The sequence below is a fragment of the Danio rerio genome, chromosome 10 (genome assembly GCF_049306965.1).
Source record: "Danio rerio strain Tuebingen ecotype United States chromosome 10, GRCz12tu, whole genome shotgun sequence".
Taxonomy (NCBI): domain Eukaryota; kingdom Metazoa; phylum Chordata; class Actinopteri; order Cypriniformes; family Danionidae; genus Danio; species Danio rerio.
The window spans coordinates 44480991-44494141 of NC_133185.1; the positions used below are offsets into that span (position 1 = coordinate 44480991).

At 32.9% G+C, this 13151-nt stretch overlaps 1 protein-coding gene across 2 annotated transcripts; it reads left to right on the forward strand.

The window, feature by feature from the left end:
• The first annotated feature begins 142 nt into the window (after positions 1–142).
• Positions 143–11078, forward strand: dcps (decapping enzyme, scavenger). Of its 2 annotated transcripts, XR_012385854.1 has the most exons (7): positions 143–345; positions 1332–1482; positions 2988–3133; positions 3207–3320; positions 5095–5205; positions 8934–9401; positions 10278–11078. XR_012385854.1 is itself a non-coding variant. In NM_205588.3 (6 exons), the coding sequence occupies exons 1-6, from the start codon at positions 166–168 to the stop codon at positions 9198–9200; spliced, it is 969 nt and encodes a 322-aa protein (NP_991151.3). In that variant the 5' UTR covers positions 156–165; the 3' UTR covers positions 9201–9992. The 2 variants fall into 2 exon arrangements, 1 of the variants encoding a protein (NP_991151.3); NM_205588.3 differs by lacking the exon at positions 10278–11078 and having other exon boundaries at positions 156–345; positions 8934–9992.
• The last annotated feature ends 2073 nt before the right edge of the window (positions 11079–13151 follow it).

Sequence of the window (13151 nt, forward strand, 5' to 3'; positions counted from 1 at the left end):
ATTTCAAGCAGCACGTGTCCGACGTGTTCAGCCAATCAGTGACTGTTTACATGACACCCCCCCATGGGCCCTGCTAACCAATCAGGATGCTGTCGGTGAGACATGCGCAGTGGTTGATTCGTTCATGAAGTGATTTTCTATTGGTTTGTTTCAGCGCGGTGAATCATGGCGGAAAGCGAGAACGGGAAAGACGGCAAAAGCGCTGCAAAAAGACCGAAAATAGATGCGGAAAACGAGAAAAGAAATGCTGATGAACAGTCCACCGATAACCCAGTGGTAGACTTCCAGCTCACCCGCATTCTACGCGATAATCCACGAGAAAAGAGCATCTTCATTCACGGAAAGGTGTGTATGTGTTTGTGTATGTAAGGTTGTGTATGTGTATGGGATGTTGTGTAAGTGTAACATTGTGTTTGTGTAGCTGTGTGTGGTTGTGTGTGTAACGTTATGTGTTTGTGTATCTGTTTGTGAATGTGTAATTTTGTGTAAAATTATATACGTGTAACGGTTATGTGTTTATGTAACGTGTTGTGTCTGTGGTATGTGTAACGTTTCGTTTGTGTTTGTGTATCGTTGTGTTTGTGTATGTGTAACGTTATGTGTTTGTGTTTGTGTAACAATGTGTTTGTGTACATGTTTGTGTGTGTGAAACGTTATGTGTATGTGTAACGATTTGTTTGTGTATGTGTAACGTTTTATATGTGTGACCTTATGTGTTTGTGTATATGTTTGTGTGTAACGTCATGTGTATTATTGTGTTTGTGTAGGTCTAACGTTGTGTGTATGAGTGTGTGTTTGTGTATGTGTAACTATGTGTTTGTTTATATATGTGTGTAACGTGTATGTATAACGTTTTGTCTGTGTATGTTTGTGTAATGTTATGTGCATATGTTTGTGTATGTGTAAAGTTTGTGTGTGTGTATATATAACGTTATGTGTTTGTGTATGTATCATATGTATGTGCAACGTTATGTGTTTGTGTATGTGTAACGTAATGTGTTTGTGAAATCACTGTAGGAAATCTTTTAATTGAGCACCCAGTGGCTATTATATATTCAGTTTACTTTCATTTGGATTCCAGCACATCGGTGTCAATACACGGCAGTACTTCTGTTCTGTCTACTTTTTTACTCATACCATAACGGTATTTATTTATTTGCTTCAATAATGTGTTCTGTTATGCTAGTAGAAGCTATTAAGGTAAAGATAGGTTTTATATTCGCAAATTCATTTTATTTCTTGGACAAATAGTGCAAAAACATCAGAACTATACTTGCACATTGAGTGATCATTGTAAAGGCTGCAGTAGTTGAATGTTTATTGTGTTCTAGGTGAAGGATCAGGATGCTGTTGTGATCCTGGAGAAATCTCCGTTCAGACAGGACTCGCTGCCTGAGTTACTAAAGACTAGTCAACTCAAGCTGGAGATGCAGAATGACGTGTATAGCACATACCAGCTGCACGCACCGCCACAACTCAATGGTAGATCACAATATGTTGTTGAAATGTGATTTATTCCTCAGATTCAAAGCTGCATTTTCACCATCATTACTGCAGGCTTTAATGCCAAATGATACTTAAAAAAATCATTGTAATATACATATTTACTGTTCAAGAAACATTATTATTATCATTATTAAGGTTTTTATTGTATTGAAATATTTGCTCTTAAATAATATTCTTCTGTGACATTATTATTATTATTTTTTTTTTTAATGTCCCATGGTGATCACAAATTTCGATATCTTATTAAAAATATAATCTTTCTGACCCCAAAAGTTTCAATGGTAGTTGGTATTTTTCTTTGCTGTTTACTGCTTGATTTCCTTTTTTTGACAGATTCTTTTGTTTTTGTTTGCTGTGTCTCAGTTATGGCTTATTTATTTTAATGTTATACAGTTATTTTAACGTAAATATGCTTTTTTAAGCAACATTTAATATTTTTTAACAAGTAATTTTCTTTAATTTTCCAAAATGTCTCTAACCTTCACTCTAATATCTAATTATTTAATATGATCTCCTGTCTAATATCAATTTATTGTATGTTATGCACATATAAATATTACTGTAAAATAACTCCTAAGATTCAAAGCTGCATTTTCATCATCATTACTTTAGTCTTTAATGTTAAATGATGCTTTAGTAATTATTATGTGCTTATTTGCTGCTCTAGGAATTATTATTATTAATATGACTATTATTATTATTATTAATATTCATGTCAAAACTGTTCCACTTACAACCTGAAAGATGGTTTCATTCATGGATTTTATGCATAGATTTTTTTTCCTTTAAATGGGAAACTTTTGTGGTGATAATATTATTAATATTGATTTAATATTAATAATATACTTAATATTCATGTTAAAACAGTTCTGCTTACAACCATGAATGATACAATCTTTCAGGATTTTTGATGCATAGAAATATTTTCCTTTAAATGAAAACCTTTCTGATATTTTTTATTTTTTATTATTATTATTATAATTTTTACTGTCACATGCTAATTACAATTTTTTTCTTTTAAGAAATATAAATTTTTCTGACAGTAAAATTCTCAATTGCTTTTTTTTCCTTTGGTGTTTTAGTTGATTTCCATTTGATCGATAATGTTTTATTGTCTCCGTTATGGTTAATTCCTTTTTTTATTACTTGTCTCATAATGATTTTAAAGTAAATATACTTATTTTTTTATTAAATTTGATATGTTTTTTTAATTTAATAATGCCAGAATTCCTCTAATATCAATTTGTTTTATTGTACCACCTGTCTAATATCGATTTATCTGCTATTATGCGCAAAATTTTATCAGTACTCTTCAAAGGATTAAAATATTGAAAAATATTACTCTAAAATAACTGTAAAACTACAGTTTATGAAGAACTTTCATGACAGTTTGATAATTAAAAGCTTAACAACCATTAGATAGAACATACAAATGACACACCACCCCCTATTAAACCAAAACTCCTTAATGTTTATAACAGAAATCAAAACAACAGTAATGTGCCCCGCCACGGAGAAGCATATTAAGAAGTATTTGCACCAGGAGGTTTTTCTGCTTGAAGAATCAGGTGAAGATTACCGCAACCTCACCTTACCATACATCAGCGGCCAGAGCTTCAGTGTGCAGGTGAGGATTCAGTCACGTCTGACCCTTCATTTCAGTGTCACACATAACAGCAAAGCTTTTACTGTGATTTCAGTGGGTGTATAACATATTAGAGAAGAAAGCAGAGGCGGATCGGATTGTTTTCGAGGATCCAGACCCTGATGCTGGTTTCGTTTTGCTGCCTGATTTCAAATGGGACCAAAAGCAGGTGAATTTTGATCACCAATCCAGTCTTATGTTGCAAGGGTATATTTTTGTCAATAAGCAATGGGTTGAAATGATGGATTACACTATGACAAAAACATTAGAATATTATGTGGATCATGTTCCATCAATATATTTTGATCATTTCCCACTGTAAGTATATCAAAATAATTCTTTTTAGTTAGTAATGTTCATTGCTGAGCACCTTTTTTGAACAAGTTAAAGGCGATTTTTCTCAATATTTCAATTTCTTTTAACCCTCAGATTACAGATTTATTTTCTTTTTTGCTTTTTTCAAATTACATAATTTCTTTATTATAACTACAGTGATTTCAAACTAAAGCACTAAAAACATTATTAGCAAGATGGTGTAAAACTGTACATTTCTTGTCAAATATCAAGTTAAAATCATGTTCTATCAGTATAGTTTCATGATTTTGTACTGTAACTGTTAACTCATTTTTAATTTCGTAATGCTCTATGCTGAACCTTAAAATGCAAATTTAAAGGCGATTATTATTTTTAAATTTAATTTTTATTTATTTTTTATTTTTATTTATTTATTTTTACAGATTTTAACTACTTTTATTACTTTTTAATTGAAAGATTTTAATGTCAACTACAGTAGTTCAAACTCTAATATTGCTGAAGCACTGAAAACATTATTGATATGATAAATTTTGAACAAATTTAAAAGATTTGAGCAAATTTAAAGGCAAATTTTCACAATATTTAGATTAAAAAAAAAAAGAGTCTTCAGAGTCCTAACTATCTACTCTATCTGTCCAAAAAGTACAAAGGGTGGCGCTCGCCCCTAACCTAGTGTACTAAACACAAGAGTAGTCCTACATGTTGCAAGATGTATGTCATGTGACCTTACCTGTCTGCTTCGTTTAAGCCTCGTAAACAACGTGAATGAGATAACGGACGGATAACATGCACACGTGCAACAACAAAAATACACAGTTAGACAGGGTTTTTCTTTTTAACGCAACACAATAACAGAGAAAAGGAAAAAAAAGAGAAGGGCTGGTTAGGGGTCTGGCGCCCACTCTTATGAAAGGGCTAATAATTTTGTCCTTAAAATTGTGTTTAAAGAATTAAAAACTGCTTTTATTCTTGCTGAAATAAAACAACAAAGACTTTTGCCAGAAAAAAAATTATTATCAGACATACTGTGAAAATTTATTTGATCAGTTAAACATAATTTGGGAAATATTTAAAAAAAGAGAAAAAAATTAAAAGGGGGCTAATAATTCTGACTTCAACTGTAAATACATTTAGATCATTTACTTTAATCATTACTTTTGGACTGTGTAGAGACTCAACCAGCACAACAAAACATGTTTCTGAAGACCATCACCTACTGCACCTTTAAATCAAAATTAATACACAAAATACTTGAAAATAAAATGCTTTAATAACATTTTGCTATGGTTGCACTCAATTAGTTACAAAATAACTGTTTGAAATAATTAAAAAAACAAAAACATAATATAAATTGAACCCAGCTCAAGTGTAAAAAGTTATCTGAGAGAGATCAATACGACAAAAGAAAATTACAATCAAAATGCATATGATCTTTTTCATCTGTTCATGTCTCTGCTAGATATTCTCCTATTTTAACAAAGTACACATCAATAGAAAGTGTATTTATTCAGCGATCAGATTATATTCAGTATAAATCTCAATAATAAAAACATATTGTGGTCATATTTGGGGTATATTTGTAAGACCAGTGGAAAAATAATCAATGTTTGTTTTGTTTCCCTCTTCAGCTACAGGACCTGTATTTGATTGCCATCGTCCACAGGAGGGACATAAAAAGTTTGCGGGATCTTACAGCAGAGCACCTGACGCTGCTCACAAACATTCGAAGTAAAGGAGAGGTGAGTTATGGGTTATACGTCAAGTTTACCACACTAATATTTATGTAGTTGGGTCTCCTGGAAGACTTTTAGAATATTGATGTCTGCGTAAATTGAAAGGTCTTTTATCAGTGTTGTCATTTATATATCTTTATTGAATAATGCTTGTTTAATAAGAAATGTTTGTTTTATAAATGATGTATTTATTACTAATTTTGCCGTGAATATTGCTAGTGCTTTTAACAATTAGTACAATTGTACAAAAAGTACAATTGAAACAAAGGTAAAACTATTATTTTGATGGTCCATTTGAGTATTAGTAGACTGTCTGCTTAATATCTGTTGAAACTGCTCCTTCAACAGACATAAGAAACTTTGCAAGTACATGTAACCCCAACCCTAACAGTCTACTTATAATCTAATGAGAATTAGTTGGCATGTAGATGCAATGTATTTTGAATTCATCAAACAGACCATCAAAATAAAGTGTGACCAAAACAAGTTATACGGAATATAGTTTTTCTAGTGTTGTTATTACGAAATTTATTTTTCTACTAAAGTGTTTTACTATTTTGACCATATTAGTATGACTATAGCTCATAAATAATTAGCACTGTATTAGGCCTTTTGTTGCAAAAAAAAAAAGAACAAGAAATATATTGTCCTACTAATGCTGTACTGTTTATTAAAATGGTCAAGTATTATTATTTAAAATTAGCAAGAATTTACATTTTATTTTTATACAATTGCCAATTAACCATCAAGAGTTATAGTGGACAAAAAAAATATTTTCTTCTAAGTAAAGCTTGTTTTCTTTAGCCTGCTGTGCTTTTCTCTGACACCAGTGCTGCATATATCTATCATAAGTTGTGTCATGTGACAAGCTGTCTATTCCAAATAGTAAGAATGAGTTTATTTTATTATATCGCACTACCCTAGTTAAAAATTAAGATTATCACTGTTTGTTTCACAAGAAAATAAAACAAGTCTTTGTGCAAGAAATGCAATTTTACAATGTACATTTGTAATTCAATGCATTATTGAATAATGCATTACCACAAAACAACACCTAATAAATGACATTTGCTGCTTGTTCAAACTACTTATTTAATATGAGTTGAACCAAACACTAATTTTATTTTTTTTTTTAAATCAAGTAATTTGATTGAACATAAAACCATTAAGTGAACTTGAAGGGACAACATGAAGGAATTGTAGATTTAAAAAAAAAATCATATAAATTAATAGTATTTTTCTTTTTTGATTGAACAATATTTTTCAGAGATACGACTATCTGAAAATTGAAATCTGATTTTAAAAAAAAATCTAAATACTGAAAAAATCACATAAAGTTGTCCAAATTTAAGCAATGCATATTACTTTAAATTTTTATATATTTGTGTAAAGAAATTTATATCATGTCTTCATAGAACATGATTTATTTTTAAAATGTGTTTTAATTATTGAACTGAATTCCTTTTTGAATGAAAAAAAAAATGTCTAATTCTGACTCACACCGTGTATTTTTTGAGCTATTCCCTCAAATATACCTGTGCAAAATAAGACTGATTTTGGGGTCCGTGTCACGGTTCCTCAATTAGCTATGAAATTTACCAACAATTCAGGAAGGGAAATTGTTTCAGCACCAATAAGATGCAAATGAAATTCATTCACTGTGAAATAGTGGAGCTCTAGTTCAGATTTCCACTAGATGTCAGTGTTAAACTAAACTTGTAAACCCCTCTTTTTCTGCCTTTCTTCGTCTACTTGGATAAAGTCTAGAAGGGATGTAGATGCTGACTTCACTATAGCATCATTTTTGTGACGCTGTACAACAATAATTCATATCTTTACATTACTTTAAAGGGCATTACTGTAGGTGTAGTTAGCATTAATAAAATAGAATTAATAAATAATACTCTGTTTTTACAGCTTTTACATTACTAGTTTGGGTATGGGTAATGGTGGATGTTAATAAAATATATTTAGTGAGTAATATAATAAGTATAAATAGTTCTCATTAACTTTGGGCTACAGCTGCATCCCTTCTAGCAACAACCAACTACTTGGCCTTTTAAAGCATTGCTTGCATTTACAGTTTAGCTCTAAATATATGGAACTGTCATGATCCTGTATCACAATTCCATCCCAAAAGCAGCATGTAAAAGGAAAATATTTATTTTGCCAGCGCACTTTGATTTTCTTTAGCTAACAATTAATCCGTGCAATTTAATTTACTGAAAAAAAGTTTGTTTTAGTAATCTTCAATCATAGTCTAAACATTTGCTTCTGCGTTTGGAGTGGCAGTTTGATGCTTCAGCCACTATTTATGGCCACACCCCTTTTACTGTTAATTTGCTATCCGCTTGTTAAGTGTTACGTCTTCCAGGTCCAAGCACTCATGAAATGGGGAAACTCATGAAATGCTAATAATAAACGTTTACTACGTGCTGTAATACATTTGAAAATCACGATTGCAATATATATATATATATATATATATATATATATATATATATATATATATATATATATATATATATATATATATATATATATATATATATATATATCCATGGCTAACATCAGATGGCCAGAAAGTGATTCATTTTTTTATAAATTGTTAATTTTGGTATTTGTGATGCAGAAAGCCCAGAGATTGATGTGTACACTATGACTTTATTTAAAATGAGATAGGACTAAAGAGTGATCGTAAACAAATGTTTTCTCAATTCAGATGAGTGGTGACTTGGACCTGGAAACAGTATTATACACGTCACCACTTAACAAGCGTATAGGGGAATGATGCTTAACAAAAAGGCTCCACCCCCTACTCAATATTCCGTTTCAGTTGGAAGCTCATCAACATACTTGAATAAAAGTTTCTGGAGCTTCCAGTTCACGTGGACTTTAAACAACATTTAAACATGATACAATACCCAATGCATGGTTTTCCCAAATACATTTGTTAGGTGTCGCATGACTGCATACAGTTGAAGTCTGAATAATTAGCCCCCTGTATGTATGTATGTATGTGTGTGTATGTGTGTGTGTGTGTGTGTATATATATATATATATATATATATATATATATATATATATATATATATATATATATATATATATATATATATATATATATATATATATATATATATATATATATATATATATATGTATGTGTGTATATATATATATGTATGTGTGTATATATATATATGTGTGTATATATATGTATGTGTGTATATATATATATATATATATATATATATATATATATATATATATATATATATATATATATATTTTTTTTTTTTTTTTTTTTTCTAATTTCTGTTTAACAAAATAAATCCACACATTTCTAAACAATAGTTTTATTAACACATTTCTAATAACTGGCTTATTTTATCTTTGCCGTGATGACAGCACATAAAGTGACATTTAAAGGCTTAACTAGGTTTATTAGGGAATTTAAGGTAATTAGGCAAGTCATCGCATAATGGGGCTAATAACACTGACCTTAAATTGGTTGTAAAATATTAAAACCTGCCTCTATTCTAGCCAAAATAAAACAAATCAGAATTTCTCCAGAAGAAAAAATATTACAGGAAATACTGTAAAAAAATCCTTGCTCTGTTAAACATAATTTGGGAATCTTTGAAAAAGAAAACAAAAATTGACCGGAGGGCGAATTATTTTGGCTTTAATTGTACATCAGATTTAAATCCAGGTCTCATCTATATCCACAGGAAACCATTCAGAAGAAGTACGGCGTCCCTCCAAGCAAACTACGTGTGTATTTTCACTATCAGCCATCGTACTATCACCTCCACGTCCATTTCACCGCGGTGGAGTACAACGTTCCTGGTTGTGGAGTGGAAAGAGCTCACCTGCTTTCAGATGTCATCCAGAACTTGCAGTTGGATTCCAGTTACTATCACAACCGCAGCCTGTCGTTTCCACTGCGAGCTGATGATGGGCTGCTCCAACGGTTCAGAGAGGCCGGGAAAATTTAGTGATGTTTGCTACATTTTTTTAAAAGCTTGTTTCTTAAAGGGACAGATCAACCAGAAATTACCATTTAGTCATACTCTATTTTATTAAACATCAACTGGATATTGTTTCTGTAAGCGTGTTCTGCTGGATTTCTCAGAATATATGTGCGGTTTCTGAACTCTCCTTTTTTCTCCAAATGGGTTCATTTTAAGTCACTTAGAGTAAAACTGTTGAGTTTTATAATTAATTAATTTATTTTTGTATCCATTCAGCCGATTTCTGGATCTGGCGGGATCACTTTTAGCTTAGCTTAGCATAGGTCATTGAATCGGATTAGACCATTAGCATCTCACTCAAAGTCCTCTGCTGTTACTTTATTTACTAAGACTGTCAAATTCACTATTTTAAAGGCCTATATGACTAGGATCTATGTTCTCATTTTGGCGTTATAATCAAGTAAGTTTGCTGCTGTACCATGGCTTCAGCAGGCACAATGATATTACGCAGTAGTCTCCAGCTGGATAACCACAGTAACAGCGACACATGATTTCATTTTCCTGCTGCAGCGAAAGTTCCTTGATTATTACGCTGGAATTACTAGCCATATCAGCCTAGAAAATAGCAAGTTTTTTTTTTTTTTTATAATTTTTAGATGTTTTTCACCTTCAATTGGAAAGGACAGTGGAGGTTACAAACAGGAAAGAATTTACATTTACATTTAGTCATTTAGCAGACGCTTTTATCCAAAGCGAGTTGGGAGAATTGGGAGCAGAGAGAGAGGGGAAGGGTCGGCAAAGCACCTCTGTGCTACATGTCGACGTACTTTAACCACTACACTATTGTTAAAAAAATTGCTAATGATCTAATCTGATTTAATAAAATATGTTAAGCTAAGCTAAATCTTGCTTAACTCTAGGTGAGCTAGAAACGTGGGGGGGAAAAAGTGAAGTGTTCCTTTAAAGCAGGGGTGCCCAAACTCGGTCTTCTAGGGCTGGTGTCCTGTAAAGTTTAGTTCCAACCCCAATCAGACACACCTGGGCTGGCTAATCAAGCTCTTACTAAGCTTTCTTGAAACATCCCTTTTACGTTGAGGCAAGTTGGAGCATAAATCTTTAATTGCTTTAAAGCAAGAGTTCATTTCCAGAATTAAATTTTTGTCGTCATTTGTTCACCATCCACTTTTTTAACAAACCTGTTTGAGTTTTTTATTTTTTATTTTTTTATTTATGTTTAAACATTTTGGTATCTTAACAGTTAAAATTTGGTATGGAAATCAATGAAGACCATCAACTGTAAGTGGAAGTCAGTGACCAATCATTCTGGAAGTTTACTGTACTCCTTAAAAGGATGAGTTTTGCTCATTTCGGGTCAATTCAATTATGTTTTTGACCAAACTGCAATACAAAAACACGTCACATGGTACATTGTTGGTACCATTGCAATACCATTCAAAGCTTAAAGGGATAGTTCACCCTAAAATGAAATTTTCAGTTAATTTACTCACCCTTACATCATCTGAAATGCAGTTGACTTTCTCTTTAAGACTTCTTGAAGACTATTTCAATAATGTAGGAAAAATTTCAGTAAATTAACTGTAAATGTTCATTTTTTGGATGAACTGTCTCTTTAATGGTATTTGTTGCAGCTTTAGAATATCCAGAACAAGCTTTAGAGTAAATAATGAAGTAAGTTTTTTGTTTTGGGTGAACTAACCCTTTAATATCTCTTTAATTATTGAAAGCTTAAATTTACACTGCTTATCTGTTTTAAAACATGCATTATGGTCACTATAAAAGTCATTTTATGACATCTGCCAACAGTTTTTTGTCTAAAATATATGCTTGATTTTTGTAACTGTCTGTTTTTTTGTTGTTATTAAAGTACAGGTTGTTTTTAAATGGGTCGTTTGTGCTTTTCATTTTGTGGCCGATCATGTGGACACAACCTAAATTCATCACTCAAAACCCCATTTTTTTTTTCCACCCGGCTGTGCACCTGTCTGTGGTGGGATGTCGAGATTCATTTTAAAGCACAATTGGAGCCAGTGGGGCCCCAGGCTTTATTCTTTGAGGTTTTAGGGGTCCTTTGAAGAGATTTGGCCATGGCTGACAGAGCAGTGGGCTGCAATGGATGGCCTTTTTTCTTCTTTTCTTTTCTGAAAGTTGCTTGTTCGATATTAGCCCCACAACCAGGAAGAGTAAAGTTTAATAAGCGCAACACAACCGATAATGTTCTTGCTTAGCTGCGAGTTTACTTATAGCGAGATGTATAGATTTTTATTTTCATTTTTTGGGATTTTTAGTTTGCAGCTCATTGTAAATCCAGCCCTGGAGGAGCAGAAAAACCCAAACCTCCAAAGCAAGGACAAAAAAAAAGTCTGTTCAAAGTTTGTTTATGTGGTTCAACTTGAGATTTCACTGTTTTACATAATCAAAGACTTAACAATGCTCTCTATTCACAGGGAATCACAGCACAGTATAGAATGATTTCTGATGGAGTATCAGCTCAAGTAATGCTCTGTTATTTAAAGGTACGTTCACACAAGAAAAAAAAACCTGACTTTGTTTTCATCTTCTGTTGTTTACTCCTGGTGTTAACATGTTCAGATATTCTTTTTGTTCACAGTTATTGAAACCTTTACCTTTTATGATACATGAATGCTAGTTTTTTATTGCTTCACATTTCTTTATTGGTTAGCACTGTTCCCTTAAAGCACAAGAAGTTTGCTGGTTTGAGTCCTGACTGGGCCATTTGGCATTTCTGTGTGGAGTTTGCAAGTTCTCCCTGTGTTCGCTTGGGGTTCTCCAGGTGCTCTGGTTTCCCCCACAGTCCAAAGACATGTGCTGTAGATGAATTCATTCATTCTCTTGTCTTCTTAGTCCCTTTATCAATCCGGGGTCGCCACAGCGGAATGAACTGCCAACTTATCCAGCACGTTTTTATGCAGCGGATGCCCTTCCAGCCGCAACCCATCTCTGGGAAACATCCACACACACATTCACACACACTCATACACTACGGACAATTCAGCCTACCCAATTCACCTGTACTGCATGTCTTTGGACTGTGGGGGAAACCGGACCACCCGAAGGAAACCCACGCGAATGCAGGGAGAACATGCAAACTCCACACAGAAACACAAATTAGGCTGAGGCTCGAACCATCGACCTTCTTGCTGTGAGGCGACAGCACTACCTACTGCGCCACTGCCTCGCCCCTGTAGATGAATTGAATAAGCTAAGTTGTCTGTAGTGTATAAGTGCAGGTGGGTGTTTCAAGGGGGGTTGGTTTGCGGCCAGAAGGGCATCCACTGCGTAGAACATGCTGAAATAGTTGGCAGTTCATTCCACTGTGGCGACCTCTAAAATAGAGACTAATCTGATGGGAAGTGAATGAATTTCTGAATTTACTTGCATTTCTACAGTACGCAGACATATATATATATATATATATATATATATATATATATATATATATATATATATATATATATATATATATATATATATATATATAAGAAACCATTAAACATGACACTCCAGAAAGAGAGTGGAATAAAATAAGATAAAAGAAATTCAGACCTTTTCATCTTCTGTTGTTTTCTCCTGGTGTTAACGTGTTCAGATATTCTTTTTGTATACAGTTAATGCAAGCTTTACCTTTTATGATACATGAATGGCAGATTTTTATTGCTTTAAATTTCTGCATGGTTGGCTCAATGCTTGGCACTGTCGCCTCACAGCAAAAGGGTCCCTGGTTTGAGTCCTGGTTGGGTCAGTTGCCATTTCTGTGTGAAGTTTGCATGTTTTCCCCGTGTTGTTGAGGGATCCTCCGGGTGCCCACAGTCCAAAGACATGCTCTATAGGTGAATTGAATAATTTAAATTGTCCATAGTGTATGAGTGTGTATGTGTAAATTAGTGTCTATGGGTGTTTCCAAGTACTGGGTTTTGGGCTGGAAGGGCATCTGCT